Consider the following 18,083-nt stretch of genomic DNA (forward strand, 5'->3'; position numbering starts at 1 on the left):
AGCCACGGACACTCGGTGCTTCCCAGGCACTGTGCCTTGTGGATTTGCAGGCCTGGGCCAAGCTGAGCCCCATGCAACCAATGCTAAGGTCTTCTTTTCTTCCTTCAATACAGAATAATAGCCAGGTGCAGCTGCTCTCCATACTGCTCTTCAGAACCTTGGTGACTCTTCCACTGGAAAAGAAAAAAAAGGCCCTGAAGACACCCCTGCGCCAGAGCCTGCTGCCACTCTTCTTCCACTGCCATGATGAGAATCGGCGTGTGGCACAGGTGAGGACTCGTGGGCTGCTGCTGTCCCCCTGGCAGGGGGCTCGGCTGCCTCCTGCCCTGGCGCCTGCCGGGCTGCAGCCTCCTCCAGGCCTTGGCACAGGGACGTGAGTCCTGCGCCCTGGGCTGTGGGGCCATCTCTGCATCTCTGCTGCTCTCCAGGCTTCTGAGGAAACGCTGCTTTGTGTGGTCAAGTTCCTGAAGAGGAGGGATCTTGAAAGACTGGTGAAGAACCAGAAGCCGTGGAAGTTCACCAAGTGCCTGGTAAGGATGGCCTGCAAGCCCCAGCCTCAGCCTGGAGAAGGCCCCCGGGGGCGGTGCTCAGAGTGCGGGGCTGGCAGCTGTGCCCCTGCCCGCTGCTGCACCCAGAGGCCGTGCAGGCTCTTCTCCAGGCTCCTTTGGGCCCGAGCCAGGCTCCGATGGAGCCCTGGCCCAGTGGAGCTGTGGGGCGGGCCGGCACCGCGGCTCCCCGGGCAGCAGCCGGCCCTCTGCCCCTCCAGAGCCCGGCACCAGCAGCTGCTGGCCGCGCCTCAGGGCTGTGCAGGCAGGGGAGGCTGGGGCTGGGCGCTGGCATCGCCCGGCCAAGGGGCTGAGCCCGCACCAACCCTTCCCTCCTGCCGCTCTCTCCAGCTGGCAGACCACGGGAGCAGAGCAGCCGAGCACCTGCGCCGGGCCCTGCCCTACCTGCAGAGCCCACAGGAGTCCCTGCAAGTGGTGGCCATCAGGTTCATTGGTGAGCCACAAGCCCGGGCTCCCTCCCGGCCCTGCCACAGCTCGGCCCCAGCCCCACCTGCTGCCCCGGCAGCGCCACCTGGGCCCGGCACCATCGAGCCCCGCCTGGCCCCGGCACTGCTGCCGCCCTCTCGCAGCCGTGCCCTGGGGCGGCCGCGTGCAGCAGGGGCCGGGCTGAGCCCTGCCGGGCCAGCAGGGCGTGTGGCCACAGTGCCAGCAGCGCCGCTGGCAGGGAGCTGTGCCGCTGGGGCTGTGACAGGCTCTGTGTTCCCAGGGATGGCCGGGCGGCACCTGAGGGGGAAGAAGGAAGAGCTCCGGCTCATCTGCAACGGTGAGTGAGGGCAGCGGGCGGACAGCAGGGCCTGGCGGGGGGAGCTGCAAGCCCTGCCCCGGCTGCCGAGGGCTCTGCTCCCTGTGTGGACAAGGGGCATCGTGGGCAGAGCACACAAAGATTTCAGGGCCACATGGGGGATTCGTGGCCAGGAGCTTCGGGCTGGTCCCATTGGTCCCTGCTCCCTCCTGCCCATGGCTAGAGCCGGCTGGAATGGCCCTGGCAGGGGACTCTCCTCGGGTTCTCTCAGGTTCGGGATCTGACCGTGGCTCTGTTCCTCTCTCTTTCAGCCCTTGAACACCTGACAGAGGACACCAGCAGTGCCACGTCACACATGGCACTTCATACACTGAATGTCCTCCAGTCACTCCAGAGTGAGCGATCTTCCATCTTCCAGAGGCTGCAGGATCAGCTCTGCAGGGCATGGAGGACACGGCCTCGTCTGTCGGGGCTCGGCTGGCTGCGCTGCTGGAGATCTGCAGAGAGCTGAGCCCAGAGGCTCTGTCTGCTGGGGCCACCTAAGCCAGCGGGAATATTCTCTTTCTTCATGATTGTTCCTTTATTTTTGTTTTTTCTTTAGTATATGAATATAGAATGTGTTATAATACACAGACTCCCGGAAGCTTTCTTTTGCTTCCCAGGGTCTGCAGGGCATAGGGGAAGAGGGGAAAAAGGGTGCTTGGGCTCAGCAAGCTGTCCCAGCATGCTGTGTTGCAGGGAAAATGGCCAGAAGCCCCTTGGCCTTTGGTAGTTCTGCTGAAGCCTTTGTGCTGCCAACAGAGCGGGTGGGCAGGGGCTGGAGCTGCAGAGATCCCTGTGAGAGCAGTGCCTGGAGATGGCCACAAGCCCTGTCCCAGGCAGGAAGCGCCATCTGTGTCCTCCTGCCCGTGTGCTGCTGGCTGGATTGCTGAGGGCTCCGAGGTGCCTCTGGATGGGGCTCCTCTGCAGCTGCTGTGGGGCTGCGGCGCTGCTGCCGGGCAGGTTGGCTGGGATGGAGGAGACCCTGAGGGGACGGGGCCAAGAAGGGACGAGGGGCTGCAGAAGCCCTGACAGGACACAGCAGTGGGAAGGCATGAGTGGGATGTGTGAGGGAGTGGGTGGCTGTAACGTTGGCTCGAGGGGGAGTGGGTTGAAGACAAAGACACTAACTCTCCCCAATGTTCATGTGGCAAACAGAGAGCATTTATTCTCAAGCCCTTCCTTCTAAAGTGCCTTTGAAAAACCCAGTCTGGGTAATTTCATTGCTCTGCTCTCTATGCCTTGTCAGGTTCTGCCCAGTGAAATGCTGCAGCCTTGGCAGAGATGTGACTGGGCAAGGCCCCTGTCAGTCAAACCAGGGGCTGGTGCATTCACACAGCACTAGCCAGCCTGCACTGTGACACATGGCAGCAGAGTGCAAGGCACAGCTCCGGGTGCTCCCCAGGAACCTCAGCTCTGGGAGCACTGTCTGCCCCAAGCTCCAGGGGCTGCAGTGGGAGCCCAGCTGGGCTCTGCCCTGGGGCCACCATGCAGGGACAGCTGGAAACAGGGAGCATTCCCTTGCCACAAAGAGCCAAGCCAGGCCTGTCGGGCAGCTGTTCCAGCCTGGACTGCACTGTTGTGTGCTGTGCTCTGGGGCTGGGGCTCCCTGCACAGGGGACTGGATGGTGTGCCAGAGTGTTGTCTTAGATAACAGAAATTCTAGCGTCATCATAGAGCAAGGATTTCGTATTGTCAGAGCTTCACACCTTCTTGATGTTCCTCACAGGCAGTTCCTCTACACACTGACTGTTCCAGGTCCTTGCAGGAGTAATCTGACTCCTCTCACTCCTCTTCCCTTACTCTTATATATCACTAGTTATTGTGGGTTGCAGGTGTGGCCTGTCAAGATCAGGCCCGCCTCCAATCTTCAGCAACTGGTCCAGCTGCAACTCATTGGGGGTCAAGATCACCCTGTACACCAGAGGAGACAGAGCAGCTTCAGCTTCGGCCTTACTGAGGTGGGTGTGTGGGCTGGGAAGGGTGAAGAGGCTCAAGGGGATTCAGAGAGCTCATCCTGCAAGAAGGACAAGGGAAAGGGAGTGGGAGCTCAGCAGTGAGCAGAGCTGAGGGCTGGAGAGTGGCTCTCAATGACACCAAAATCCCATGGGACCTCTGAGACATTGCTGCTCCTCAGCCAGTGACAGGATGCATCCCTAAGCCTGGGGCTCAGCCTTCCTCGTGGGGAGGGGCACCAAGGAAGGCAACAGTGTGATACAGGCTGCAATGGGCTGGGAACTCACCGAGGGAAAAGAGGGAGCAGTAGTAAGAGGCAGATGGGGAGAGAACTGTTCAGAGAAGGGCTGAGCTACAGCTTGAGCAAGCTGAGAAATGTCATTTTGGGGCATTCCAGATTGATTTCATTTCAGAAGTTATTGAACAAATTTATTTTTTGGGGGGTGTCATCTTTTCCCATGGAGGTGTACACTCTGCAAACTTGAGCTGTGCTGCCAAAATGCTCAAGCAAGTCTGTGCTGCAGGTCACACCATTTCTTCTTTGGCTGATTCCAGCCTGGTGCTGAGCTCCAGCAGAGCCCTGGCAGAGCCCAGAGCAGCCTCAGCACCCGCAGAGCCCGGCTGCAAGGAGAGAAAGCAGAAACTGCCCGTCAGCTGAAGGCTCCTGTGCCCTTGTCCCAGCCGCCCACGGTGCCCAGGCCATGCTGGCCGTGCTCAGAGCGGTGCCCAGAGCTGCCCATCACTGCTGCTTTTGGCAGCAGGGCAGGAGGGCAGGACGTGTGCCCAGCCTGCAGCCAGCCAGGGCACATCCACCTCCTCAGCAGCTGCCCAGAGCAGGAGGCTCCTGTGCTCGCTGCCATCTCCCAGAAGCTCTGATCCCACCATGCCAGGCACACGGGGACCAACCTCACGCCCTCCCCTGCTGGAAGAAAAGCTGGTCCCAAACGATGTCCTCAGCCTTCTCCAAGGGCACGGCCCATCCACACTGCAGCTGGTCCCAAGCACTTCCTGATCCAGACTGGACCCAACCTATAAGGCTTCATCTAGAAAAACAAACAACAAATTATTGAAAATAGATTACAGACAAAAAGGGGAAACAAGAAAAAAGGTAAAAAAATTTTATCTGTGCCAGGGCCTTGAGGAAGGCCCAACCCCTGCATGCAAGGAAAAACCCACACACGGGGAAGGGAAGCCCAGGCTTTCTCCCTTCCCCCCTGCACTGCCCCCCACAATAACGCTGATCCCAAAGCAAACAAGGGCAGTGGAGCAGCCCAAGCCCTTCCTTGCCTGCACAGCAAAGCAGCCGCAGCACAGGTTCTGGAGTCCCACCTCTGCTCCCACCATGGGGTTTGTTTGTGTCAGGCTGGCTGCCCCAGCCCCAGCCCGGGGCACGGTGTGGGGGCTGGGGGCTGTTGGCAGGGCCAGGAGCCCACTCCCATTTCGTACCCAGCCCAGCCCATCCCCCCAGCCCTGCCAAAACCAGCTGGGCAGGCGACTGAAGGATCAGCTGTATCTGCCCCAGCAAAGGGGGAACCTTTGGTTCCCCGCCAGGCTGTGCAATGCCCAAATGTGGGAGCATCCCCCTGGGTGTGGACTCATCTGTAAATTTGCTGTGGAGCCTGGCTTTGAAGAAGGTGCCACAATCAAGGTCCATCATCTTCAGCTGGCCAGTGGCCAGGTCCAGGAAGAGGTTGCCATCCTTGATGTCATCCTCGCTGTCTCCAGCAGCAGCAGTCCCACCTGGTACAGCTTCTCCAGGGGCTCCTTCTCCTTCCCTGGGGTGAGACCAGGCTCTCAGGTTCTGCCCAAGGCCCCAGCTGTCAGGGAACCAGGACAAGCAAAACCAGCTCAGATGGTGGCCACCAGTGCTGGGCAGAGCAGCTCAGCTCCAGCACAAGGGCTGTGTGTTCCCATCTGATGAGCCCTGGGCAGTGACACGGGCAGGACAAAAAAGTCTGGCTTCCTTTGCTTCTGACTGCCAAGGCATGTGTGGAGCTGTAACTTACCAGGGCCCTGCATCACAGTGTGCCTGTGGCTCTCTCCCTTCTTCTAGTGCAGATGAATATCCTGCATCCAAGGATGACAGAGCAGCTCTTCTAATGAGGGCCTTTCCAAGTCCAGCATGGATAAACACCGCCTGATCAGATCTTGGCACTCTGGGCAGAGAAACCACAAACCACCGGTCAGTTGGAGAAGGCTCCTGTTGGCTTTGCCCCACTATTCCCGTTCCCAGGCCATGCTGGATGTGCTCAGAGCTGGGCCTAAGCTTTCCCATCCATTCCCTGGTTTGGAGGAGAGCAGGAGAGCAGGACATGTGCCACCTCCTCAGCAGCTGCCAGAGCAGGATGCTCACGAGCCCGCTGCTGTCTCCCAGCACTGGTATTCCCCCGTGCCCAGAGATGAGGATCCACCTTGAGAGAGCCCTTGTGGCAGCGAGAGTTGATGGTCCCAGCTGATGTTCTGGCCCCTCCTGAAAGGATGCTCCCCACAGACCATCTGGTGCAGCAGGATGCCCAGGGACCAGATGGTAGCTGGCCTGCCATAGTACCAGCCAAAGTGGGTCCATTCCGGGGGGCTGTATGACCGTGTTCCTATGGAATACAGATGGAGTTCATCAGGGGGATGCTGCTGCTCCCAGAGCCTGGCCCCAGCATCCCTGCTCCAGTGGCACAGGGGGTGTGACGCACTGCCCTCTCACCAGCACCTGGGACTTGTGTACAGACTTGGGGTTGGAAGAGGGCAGTGAAAGCCCTGGCAAGGCCCCACCATAACAAGGAAGAAACCACTCAGTGCTGGGGGAAAAACCATGCCTGCATCCTCCCTGCCTGCATTGCTCCAAAAAACATTATGAACCCAAAACAAAGCAGGCGAGTGGAGCAGTCCAAGACCTTTCTCACCTGCACACCAAACTGGCTGGGGCACTGGTTCCGGCCCCCCCTCTCGGCTACCCCCACCCACGGGTGTTTTTGTTGGGCTGGCTGCCCTAGCCCCAGTCCTGGGCAGAGTGGTGGGCAAAGGCTGCCTGCAGGGCTGGAAGCTGGCTCCACACCCAGCCCTGCTCAAAAGCAACTTGGCTGAAGTCTCAGTGCCATGAAGGGCTGCAGAAGGGAGAATCCCCACTGCCACACCCAGCTTGGGCTGTGAGATGTTGGGCCATGAGATGCTGGGACCAGGAGCACACCCTGTGTGGGCTCACCTGCAAAGTGAGTGTAGGCTGTGTCCTGCAGGTAGGTGCCACAGCCAAAGTCAATCAATTTGGCCTGCCCGGTGGCCAGGTCAACCAGGATGTTCTCTGGTTTGATGTCCCTGTGCAGGACCCCGCAGCTGGTGCAGTGCCGCACGGCCTCCAGCACCTGGCGGAACAGCTCCCGCGCCACCTCCTCGGGCAGGAAGCCCCGTGCCCGAATGAAATGCTGCAGGTCCTGACACCGCTCCGGGCGCTCCAGCACCATCAAGACATCGTTGGGGAGCTCAAGCCACTCCAGCAGCTGGACCACACCAGGGAAGCCAGTGGACACCTTGGCCAGCAGCACGATCTCCAGGGGTGCGCTGGTGCCGTCGGGCTGCGGGAGGAGCACGATGCCGTCAGTGGGGCTGATGCCGTGCCGGGGCTCGGGAAGCCCTCAGCCAGCCTGGGATGCTCTGTGCCCTGCGCTGGCCCCACGCCCGCTCTCCCTCGAGGCATCCTGGAGGCTTCCACCCTGTCGGGCCTCGGCTCATCCCCGCTCGGCATGGCCCGGCTGCTCCCGCTGGCCCCGCTCACTCACCAGCTCGCCCCAGTGCCGGACGCGCTCCCGTGGCACCCTTTTGATGGCCACCTGCAAGCCAAGGGAAGCAGCGGGCTGAGTTCGCCGCCCGCCTTGCTCAGCCCCATCCTCCGCCCTCCTCCTCCTCCGCCCCCTCCTCCTCCTCCTCCTCCTGCGCCCGCCGCTCACCGGGGCACCGTCCGAGAGCCGCGTGGCCGCGAAGACGCTGCCGAAGCCGCCGCGCCCCAGCAGCGAGCCCAGCCGGTACTGCTCCTTCAGGCCCTGCTGCGCCTTCCCTGCCGGCGGGACGCGGCTGTCAGCGCTCGGCCCGGGGCCGGCAACGGCCCCCGAGCGCCCCTCAAGCGCCCCAGGCCGGCCATCCCCAGGCGTTCGCTCCCTGCAGCGGGACAGCGGCGGCTCGGGGCCGGCGGCCGCGCTGCCGAGCGGCGGAGCTCGGGCCGGGCAAGCGGCAGCGGAGGCGGCGGGAGCGGCCGCGCCGCCTGTGTCCTCCGCGGGCCCCGGGAGGGGCCGGGGCCGGGGCCGGGGCCGGGGCCGGGGCCGGGGCCGGGGCCGGGGCCAGGCTCGGGCCAGGCGGAGCCAAAGGGAGGCGATGCCGCCCTTGTCCCAGGCACTGATGCCCGCCCAGCAGCGCCACCGCCAGTACGACCAGAGCCGGCCGGAGGCGAGACTGCGGCGGGACGCCCGGGGCCGGGGACGGGGCAGCCCCGCCCGGGGCCGGGGGCGGGCCGGGGGCATGGCCCGACCGGGCATGGGGAGAGAGGCTGGGAGAGGAGGGGACCTCGGGAAAGGGAGACCGGGAGAGGGAGAGACAAGCGGGACTGCGGGACAAGCGGGACTGCGGGAGAGGGAGAGGACAAGCAAGAGGGGCTCGGCGAAGTCGCTGCTTTTGCTGCTGCTTTCGCTGCTGCTTTCGCTGCTGCTGCTGCCGCTGCAACTGAAGCGCCGGGGCCGTTTTTCCCCGTGTCCGTTTGTCCGTTGCCCACTCGCCCCCGCGCCGAGCCCCGCGCTCCCCGGGCGCAGCCCCTGAGCCTGTCCAAACACGGGAACTTGGCCGTGTTCAGCCAAGACCCAGAGTCTGCACTCCTGCACAGCGGCACAGGAATCCCCTCAGTCCCTGCTGTGCATTGTCCCTGCTGAGGGTCAAACACTATCGGAGCGCATTCCCTGAATGCTGAATTTGTACGTGACCCAGGCACTGCACTTACCTCTCCAGCATTGCTTTCCAAAGAAAACCAGGGGAAGGCAAACTGGGTGTAGCTCATGGTATTTGACAGTGTCTACAACTTGCCAAGTCATTGAGCTTAGAAGTGAGATCCATTTGGAATTAATGGATGGAGAAGTAGTGCAAGATGGAAAAGAGGAGCATAAAAATAAATCGAGTAAAACATCTCAGATGGTTTCTTTCTGTTTTCTTTGAATTTCTTAAAAGCTCTTTCAGTTTTCCCATCATCTGCTCCTCAGTCCTCTTTGCTCTTTCCAAGAATCTTTCCTGGAGAACGAGGTGCAGCTTCTGTCACAAGATGTGCCACCAACTGCAGCTCCTCTTGGCTTTCCACACTGTGCGTGCAGCACGACTCTTGCAGCAAAGCAGGACAAATATTTGAAGAACTTGACAGCTTCTTCTTTCTTTTCCTTGTGGGCTGGGCAGTTGTGCCATTGGTGAGGTTTTCAATGTTACTGTTCTACCCTCAGAAAACATGATGGGCTACCAGGAATTATTAGGGAATGCAAACCTGACTGAATGCAGAGAAAGAATCTCCAGAGCCTGCAGCCAGAAATGGAGAGCTGTGGGATAATCATTCCAAGATGCCTGTGGACATACGGAAAGTGAGCTAGAAGATGAAAATGGGCTGACAGAGGGAGTTTGTCTCAGTGTTCAGTTCAGATGCTTCTACATCTCATGCATTGATATGAATCAAGAGTACAGTCAGTTCATGAAAAGTACCAGAACATGCTGGACCTGTCAGGAGATGACTGGAAGAATTTGAAAAGGAGAAATGCATGGAATGACTTTGCGAACTTTGTCTCTAAGAAGGGTCATTTTTTTCCTAATAATTTCTGATCAATTCCCTCTGCTTTTGTGCTTCCTAACAAGTCCATTTTCATCCCAGATTGCCCATGAAATGGCAGCCTTGAGCTTGTGGAAGTGCCTGAAAGATGCCCTGTTCCTCTGCAGGGACCCTGAGGCTGAAGCAGGAGCCTGAGCCCTCTCTGGGGAAGCCTCCTCCGAGCTGGAATTTGTGCCGTGCTGGGAGAGGAGGAGGAGGGGGAGAGCGCTGGCGCTGTGTGGCAGGAGCAGGAGGTTTGGGCCGCAGGACATTCCGTCTGCGCCGCTGCCCCGCAATGGGCGGCCGTGCCCGGAGCTCTGGGCCTGGCCCCGCGTGCGCTGAGCTCCCGACACTGCGGGAGCTCCCCGGGCTGGGCTCAGCTTCCCGCTGGGACTGGGCAGCAGGCTGGGCTCCAGCTGGGATCAGCAGCAGCTGGAAATACCTCTGCGCATCTCCACTTGCTGCTGCTGCTGCTGCTCAGAAGGAGAAACAATGAAGTGAGTCGAGAAGTTCTGGTTTCTCTTTCTCCTGGTGGATTTTTTCATTTGATTTGACACTTGAGAGGCAATTTCTGTGATTTTATTTCAGCAGCAGCAGCAACAGGGCCGTGTTTGAGCACTGCAAATGTGGTCTGTGTGGCTTTAATTCTCCTTGACTTAGTGCTCAGGGACTTTAGGGGATTTCAAGATCTGCTAATCATGATGCCTGTGACCAAAAGCCTGAGTTCACCTATTGCCGGCCGGGGGTCTATGTACAAAATCACAAACAGGACCGGACTGCTGAGGAATGTGTCTTGAGGTGTTTATTTTCCAGCATCAGTCTCATTACATGGTTATGACAATGGGAAGATGCCGGCAGTTTGTCTCCTCGGCAGCAGACAAAGAACTCAATGTTACAACTTACTTTAAAAGTTTTTTGACCAATCACGCAAAGCAAAAGCATATTGACAGTAGTTCTATCCAAACATTATAAGCACACGTACCTTCGGTTAAAACAATACCTGATTATTTCGAATACAATACCTGCTTCTAAGCCTTAAAACAAAATGCTCAGAGCTCATTTATAAAGCTCAGTACTTCCTAATATCAGGCTAGATATACTTTTCTGCAGCTTAGGGAGTTTTTCTAGCCAAGCGTTAATACACAAACTATTGTTCTATTTGTCCATACTTTCCCACTTCTTATTTAACTTTTCTGCTGCCCTATCTCATGGTTACAGCTCAGCTCTAATCACAGTTCTGCTGTCTCTGAAGCCTGCCTTTTTCAGCTTTCCCAAAATCCTCTGATTTTAAGAATTCCCACATTCACCATCACGAAAAAAGCACTCTGGGTAGCACTGATCAAAAAAGGCAATTGCAGTTTTACAGATAAATTTCAAGCGGCAAGAGCAGCCATGATCTCCAATTGCCAAGGCAAAGGCAGCAGCAGCCTCCTGCTGTCACCTCAGGGTGAGTAAAGCAGTGCTGAAAACAGCGCTGGAACCCGATCCTTTCTTTCTCTGCTGGCTTGGGTCAGGGCAGCACAGGCGGGCCCTGCGCAGTCAGGGCTGTGTGTGGGTGATTGCTGCTCTACTCCAGAACTGAGCTGGAAAAAGCCCTCGGGAGCCGAGGCAGGAGCAGGCGGGAAGGGGCCGGCGCTGCTGCTGCTCCTGGCCGGGAGCCCCGGCTGGGCCGGGCCGGCGCCCCCTGCGCTGCGGCTGCTGCTGCTGCCAGAGCCGGGCGGGACTCGGGGACAGGGAACGGACACGGGGGGACAGCAAAGGCCTGGCGGCTGCAGGGATGGTGGCACTCGGGCCAGCGCCAGCACAGAGCTTCAGCCCGCAATGAACCCCGAGGGAAACGCTGGGGAAAGGCTCCATTTCAGCCTTTCTTCACTCGTGGCTGTGAAGGGACTGAAATAAAAGGAGAACAAGCAGGGCCCGACCCCTTCTCCTTTGGGAGGAGCCCCAGGCCTGGGGCTGAGAGGGGCCATGAGGGGGAGAAGGGTCTCTGAGAGGCTGTGGGAGGCCTGGCACCTCATGGAACCAAGGGTCGGTTATGACACTGCAGAACCAAGGTGATTCCTGCTGACAGTTCAGAACCTCATGGAACCAAGGGGCAATTCTGGACAGCAGGGCCATGGAACCAAGGAGTCCATTGGGACATTACAGAACCTCTTGGAATCAAGGTGATTATCTCACTCTACTGAACCTCATGGAACAAAGGGTCCCTTGTGACACTGTGGAGCCAAGGACACTGCTGTTGGCTGTATGAAAGCTCATGGAACCAAAAGTGCATTGTGACATTCTGGGGCCTCATGGAAACATGGAGACCATTATGACACTTCAGGACTCACGGGAACCAAGGGGCCATTTAACCTAAGGGTCATTGTAGCACGGCGGGGCCTCATGGAATCAAGGGGATCTTAGTGGGGCTCCGTGAGACCCCCGAGAGATTCTGACTCTGTGGAACCAAGGAGACCATTGTGACACTACAGGGTGCGGTGGAACTAAGAACTCGTGTGACAGGGAGGAGCCCAATGGAATCAAGGGGCCATTCCCTATTTCAGGGTTTCATGGAGCCAAGGTGTCCTTGTGACACTGTGGGTCATCATGGAGTCCTGGAGACCATTCTGGCACTTTGAGGCCTTGTTGAATCAAGGGGCTCTGCAGGCCCTTGTGGAACCAAGGAGCTCTTTGTGACACTGCAGGGACTCATGGAAGCAATGAGACCATTCTGGCACTCTGAGTCCTCATGGCACCAAGGGGCCATTGTGACACTATGGGTCCCCATGGAACCAAGGGGCCAGTGTGACACTATGGGTCCCCATGGCACCAAGGGGCCAGTGTGACACTCTGGGTCCCCATGGAAGCAAGGGGCCAGTGTGACACAGCCATGCCTGTGGAACCAAGGGTCCATTGTGATTTTGGGGAGCTCAATAGAACCAAGGGGCCATTGTGGCACTCTGCACAGTTCCATGGAACCAAGGAAACCATTTTGGCACAGCATGGCCTCATGGAAGCAAGGGGCCATTGTGCCACTGCAGAGCCAAGGAGACCACTGTGGTATCGCTGGGCCTTCTGGAAACAAAGTTCTGCTGCAGGGCCCCCAGGATCCAAGAACATGGAACAAGTCTTGCTGGCTTAGCCTGACTGGTCCGGCTGACCTTGGCATGTGGAGGGTTGCTATTCATCTGGCCCTGAAGCCATGGAGCTCCATGTTTTCCTTACTCTGGGAAAGAACTCTCCTTCTCCTCCAGGGGTTCAGGGCTGAAATTGGGATTCTACCTCCATATTTGATTATATCAAAGGATTTTTCCTATATGAAATCTGCCAGAACAGACAGCTCTAGATGGCCTTGGCATCTGGGGGGGCAACCTCTCATCTGCCGTCAAAACACTGGGGGGGCTGTGCTTTTCTTTCCATGGAAAGAAACATCTCTCATGTGCAGGCATCCATAGCCAAAACTGGGAATCTGCCTCCAAAATTCCTTATATCCAAGAGAGCTCCCAGATAAAAGCTGCCAGGACTGTCTAGGTTCCCTTGGATTCCTGAAGACCAGCTCTCATCTGCCTGTGAAACACTGGGGCTCTGCCCTTTCCTTCCTGTGCAGAAGAGCTGTCATTCTGCTCCAGGCACCCATGGCTATAGAAATACACTGCTACATATGGCTGAAATGGAATTGCACCTCCAAAACTCCCCAAATATCCAAGGGTTGCTTTCAGACAAAAGCTGCAAGGACAGACAGGTCTGGCTTACCTTGGCCTCCAGTGCCTGCCTCTCATCTGCCTTCAAAACCCTGGGGCTCTGTGGTTTCCTTCCTGTAGAAAAGAACCGTCCTTCTTGTCCAGGCGCCCATGTCCTCAAGCACATGAGCACTGTATAGGGACAGAGGAGCTCTGTGCTCAGTGGGGTGCAGACTGAGGACAGAAGGGGAGAGCCCTGGGAGGGACTGAAGGGTGGATTCAGAGATGGTGGATCCTTTTGACATCGGAGAGTACAGCCAGAGAAAGAAAGAGTTAATGCAAAGGGCAGCTTGGGAGGCCCAGACTGGGAAAAAAGAGCAAGGAATTTCCCTGCCAGGGCAGGGCTGTGGAGCAACACATCCCTCAGAAAGAGCCTGGGTCAGCCCAAGGCTTTGTGTGGGCAGGCAGAGGCAGGCAGGAGGCAGAGCTGTCAGCAAAGGAAGGGGCCAGCCAGGTGGGGCAGCCGGGGGATGAGCACAGCCTGCAGGAACAGAGGCGCAGGGCAGGGACACCGTAGCACAGCCTGGGCTGCACAGGGCACAGGCATGGGCAGCAGCTGCCAGGCCCTGACAGAGGCAACTTGGGCAGCACTTTGGCCATGGCTGCTGGGCCTGGGCCTGAGCCAGGAGCAGGAGACAAGTGACCCTTGCAGGCCTGGGGCCTCATGGCCTCCTTGTCCCTGCTCAGCAGCCTGGCAGGGGCCGCCCCATGCTCCTGCCCTTGGCACTGCACATCCCCACATGCCAGTGCCCATCCCGGGAAGAGCCCTGAGCAAGGAGGGAGGGACAGGATCTGCCTGGCCAGGGGTTGGGGCTCAGGCCTTGGCCCTTTGCATTCCTGAAACACATCCAGCTTTGCTCAGCACCAGAGACACCTTTGCCTTGTTTGTCCCCAGCTGTCATCACTGCCTCCAGTGTTCTGCTCTAACTGGAACCTGGGGACGCTTTCTCAGTTGTGTCCCTCAGTGGGACCCATTAAATCTTCAAGAAACTTTGGAGATTGATTGTGACTTTGAATTCTTGAGATATTTCTTCTACTCCCTCTCAGGGAGTGATGTTCAGGGCCTGAGCACCCAACCCACAAGAGAAGTCCTTGTGCTGTGTCTGTTCTGCTGAGCTGGGCTGGGCTCCTGGAACAGAAGGAACTCCTGGCAATCAAGAAGATCTTCAAAATAACACATCCTCAGGAGCAGCTCCTCTCCCAACCCAGCAGGGCTGAGGGCACTGTCTGCGGCCACCCTGGGCACAGCACAGAGACAGAGATATTTTCAATCAGTCAGGGCTGTGAAGATGCTGAGAAGTGACTGGGGGAGAATCACTGCCAGCCCTTGGCACAGGAACCTCTGGCTGCAGGACAAGGCAGCTGCAGCTCCTGGAGCCATCTCCTAAAGCTGGAACATCCCAATGCCTCCAGACGCTGTGAGTACATTCTCTGATTGTCTCTTGTGCAGAGCAGCCAGGGGTGCCCAGGGCTGTCCTGCAGAGCAGGGTCCTGCAGCCCAGGGCACTTTGCTGGGGCAGGGACTCTGCTGCCTGCCAGGGACAGCTCTCAGCCAGCCCTGGCAGCTGCTCCAAGCACTGTGGGACCAGATCTGGGTGGGAGGAGACAGCTGGTAAGGCTTGGAAGAGTTTCTGTTGTGTGGTGAGGATGCTGCATTGTTAAGGGATGCTCCCAGCATGACACTGATCTCCAGGGTATTTCCTGGTAGATTAAATGATAAGCACAGCAAGGCAGGGTCTGCATAAAACAAAAAAATCCTGCTTTATTAATCCATTTCTCTGGGATGCCTGGATAGAAAAATGCACTTAGATATTCCTGACTCACTTTCGACAGAGAAAAATTGTTTAAAAAAAAAAAAAATTCTCTGAGATCTGAATATACCAGGCAGTGCCAGAAATCAGCACAGGGTTCCTTAGGGCAGCATCAGCATCGCTTTTCCAGTCCTTTTCAGGATTGGTCTGACATTCCCATCAGAGCCTGCAGAGCCAGAGCTGCCCTTGGGCAGTGCCAGAGCTGGGAGGGGTCTGCAGGGCAGAGCTGAGCCCCCAGGGCTGAGCTGCGCTCAGGCAGCACTGACATGGCCCAGTCCTGGGCACAGGGAGCAGCTGCTGGCAGGGACAGCTCCAGGTAGCAGAGCCCTGGGCAGGCAGTGGAGGGAAAGTGCCCCCAGGCTGTGCTGGGATATTTGAAATTCTCCACAAACTGAAGTATTGCATGATTACTTATTCTACAGACCCCCATGCCAAGACAGAGCAAATGTCCAACAGCAGCTCCATCAGCCACTTCCTCCTGCTGGCACTGGCAGACACGCGGCAGCTGCAGCTCCTGCACTTCTGCCTCTTGCTGGCCATCTCCCTGGCTGCCCTCCTGGGCAACGGCCTCATCATCAGCGCCGTAGCCTGCGGCCACCACCTGCACACGCCCATGTTCTTCTTCCTGCTCAACCTGGCCCTCAGCGACCTGGGCTCCATCTGCACCACTGTGCCCAAAACCATGCACAATTCCCTCTGGGACACCAGGACCATCTCCTACTCAGGATGTGCTGCTCAGGTGTTTCTGTTTGTCCTTTTCTATTCAGCAGAAATTTCCCTGCTGACCATCATGTGCTACGACCGCTATGTGTCCATCTGCAAACCCCTGCTCTACGGGACCCTCCTGGGCAGCAGAGCTTGTGCCCACATGGCAGCAGCTGCCTGGGCCAGTGCCTTTCTCAATGCTCTGCTGCACACGGCCAATACATTTCCCCTGCCCCTGTGCCACGGCAATGCCCTGGGCCAGTTCTTCTGTGAAATCCCACACATCCTCAAGCTCTCCTGCTCACACTCCCAGCTCAGGGAACTTGGATTTCTTGCTGTTGGTTCCTGTTTAGCATTTGGTTCTTTTGTGTTCATTGTTTTCTCCTATGTGCAGATCTTTAGGACTGTGCTGAGGATCCCCTCTGAGCAGGGATGGCACAAAGCCTTTTCCACCTGCCTCCCTCACCTGGCCGTGGTCTCCCTGTTCCTCAGCACTGCAGCCTTTGCCTACCTGAAGCCCCCATCCATCTCCTCCCCATCCCTGGATCTGGCAGTGTCAGTTCTGTACTCAGTGGTGCCTCCAGCCCTGAACCCCCTCATCTACAGCCTGAGGAACCAGGAGGTCAGGAATAGCCTGAAGAAAATGATATCAATTGGTTTTCAGAAGCAATAAACTCTCATTCTTCTGCATATCTCTTATGATGTTACTCTTTAATTCTCACTCTGTGTCCTGTATTTTTTGCCGTTTACATAGGCGTTAAACTTTTGTGAATTTGTTCACAGAACAATGTTTGACTCCAGTATTTTTATTTTAATATTTATCTTTCTTTTTGCACCCAGATACTGGAAAACCAGCATATGTATACTACATATATGCTAACACAAAATAAAGAACTCTGTATTGCCATGTGTGCCTGACATCTTTCCTCCCTGATTTCTAGAGCTGCAGGGTCCGTGCCTCTGGGCAGAGCTGGAGGAGAAAAAGGAACCCCAGTGTTCCTCACTTCCAGGGAGCCCCAGGGCTTCTCCTCCATAGCCTCCCCTGCCTTCACTGCCACACTCCCCTTCAGAACCCCTGTGCTGGTTTAGGGCCTCAGGGCTCTGCCAGCTCAGTCCCTGTCCTGCTGTGTGCCTGTCCAGGGACTGCAGGCAGGGACAGGCTGTGGGCACTGCTGGGACAGAGCTGGGCTCTGCAGCAGCATTTCCATCATGCAAGGGCATCTCCCCAGTGCAGGGCCTGAAAGCTTCAATCTCCTTCCCAGTTACTCTCAGGGATGTGCCCAGCACAGTGGCCTGGAGAGGAAACCAGCAGTGACCAGCAGAAGTGTGGCAGTGATCAGGGTGGGGGCTGTCCCAGCAGTGCAAAGCCAGCACTGCTACAGCAGTGGCCTCTCACCCCAGGTCACAGAGGTTCTTCTTCTCTCCATGGAGGGACATCAAGTGCCCGGGTCAGGAGTCTGTGTCTGCAGTGCATGGACACTCCACAGCCCTGAACATCCTGTGTGTGTGAGGGGACATAAACCCAGTGAGCACAAACTCCTTCAGCTGCTCCTGGACTTTCCAGAGAGTAACATCCCCTGGGAACCCCTGAGTGCAGGGCTGGGACGAGCTCCTGAGCACAGAGCTCCCTGTGTCCATCCCTCTGGCTGTGGGACACCTCAGGCAGGGCAGAGCAGGGCAGGGTGACACCCGCAGGGCTGAGGTCCCTGCCAGGCTCTGGCAGTGGCAGCAGAGCCCAGGGAGCCCCTGCCCGTGCTGCAATGAACTCTGTGTGTGTGTGCAAGGGAAGGACTCGTGTCCCTGGGCAGCCCTGGGGCTCGGAGGAGGGCATGAGCCCAGCTCAGGGCTGGGCACCTGGCAGAGCCCTGACATTTCTGGCTGTGCCCATAAGAGAAGAGTTGGGCAAGGTGACTGTGGTTAAACCCCTCTGGCCATCAAGTACAGCCAAGTGTCTCTGTCACTGTTCCTCCTTCATCAGAAAACAGGAGAAAATAAGGTGAAAACATTGGGGGTCATCATAAAGAGAGATTAATACTGGAGGGACCAAAAAGCAAAGGCCAAATGCAGAAGCAAGGAAAACCATGGGAAAACAAGAGTTCAGCACCTGTAGTGGTTGCTTTGGAAGACAAATGTATTAATACAGAAAATCCAGAGACCTTCTTGTCCCCCTCATTTCCCTGCTGATCTGGACATCACAGGGAATGGAAGAGCCCTTGGGTCAGTCCAGCCAAGCTGTCCCATCCCTGTGCCCCCAGGAACACCTGCCCACCCCCAGCCCATTGGGGGAGCAGGTTGCAGAAAAGCCTCATGTGGGGCGAGCCCTGCTCAGGGACAGCCAAAGCCTTGGGCTGGGACCAGCCCTGCTGCAGCCACAAGAGCCAAGCACAGCAGGACAGGGGTGCTCTGGGCAAAGGGAACTCCATCCCAGCCACACCCAGGCCAAGGGGGCTCAGGGGGCTCTTCCCACCTCTGCTATTCCACAATTGAATGAATCTTTTCCTTGGAGAGCTCTTTGAAGAGACAATTGCCAGAGAGGCAGAAGCAGAGCTATAAAATGCTCCAGTACAAACACAGCAGCTCCTGTGAGGAATGAACCCTCCCAGGGCAGTGCTGTGGCAGGAGCAGCACCCAGAAGGAGGGGGATGAGCTCAGTGCATGTGTGTGTGTCCCCAGACACAGAGGGTGAGGGTGGGCAGAGGTCAGGGCAGGGCTGGCAGTGGCAGGGCA

General features: G+C 57.6%; 2 protein-coding genes across 2 annotated transcripts; one reads left to right on the top strand and one right to left on the bottom strand.

Annotated features, from left to right (window-relative positions):
- Positions 1–6,581: 6,581 nt before the first annotated feature.
- Positions 6,582–7,805, bottom strand: LOC132334572 (serine/threonine-protein kinase pim-1-like; the record flags this gene model as incomplete). Its single annotated transcript, XM_059860678.1, has 3 exons — positions 7,638–7,805; positions 7,071–7,121; positions 6,582–6,866 (listed from the first exon to the last, which is right to left on the bottom strand). Coding segments are annotated over exons 1-3 (504 nt in total), but the record flags the coding sequence as incomplete, so codon positions are not given.
- Positions 7,806–15,081: 7,276 nt separating this feature from the next.
- LOC132334945 (olfactory receptor 14J1-like) lies at positions 15,082–16,186 on the top strand. The gene has a single exon (XM_059861066.1). It carries the CDS (start codon positions 15,097–15,099, stop codon positions 16,027–16,029), a length of 933 nt encoding a protein of 310 aa, XP_059717049.1. The 5' UTR covers positions 15,082–15,096; the 3' UTR covers positions 16,030–16,186.
- The last annotated feature ends 1,897 nt before the right edge of the window (positions 16,187–18,083 follow it).

The sequence above is a fragment of the Haemorhous mexicanus genome, chromosome 16 (assembly GCF_027477595.1).
Source record: "Haemorhous mexicanus isolate bHaeMex1 chromosome 16, bHaeMex1.pri, whole genome shotgun sequence".
Classification (NCBI taxonomy): Eukaryota; Metazoa; Chordata; class Aves; order Passeriformes; family Fringillidae; genus Haemorhous; species Haemorhous mexicanus.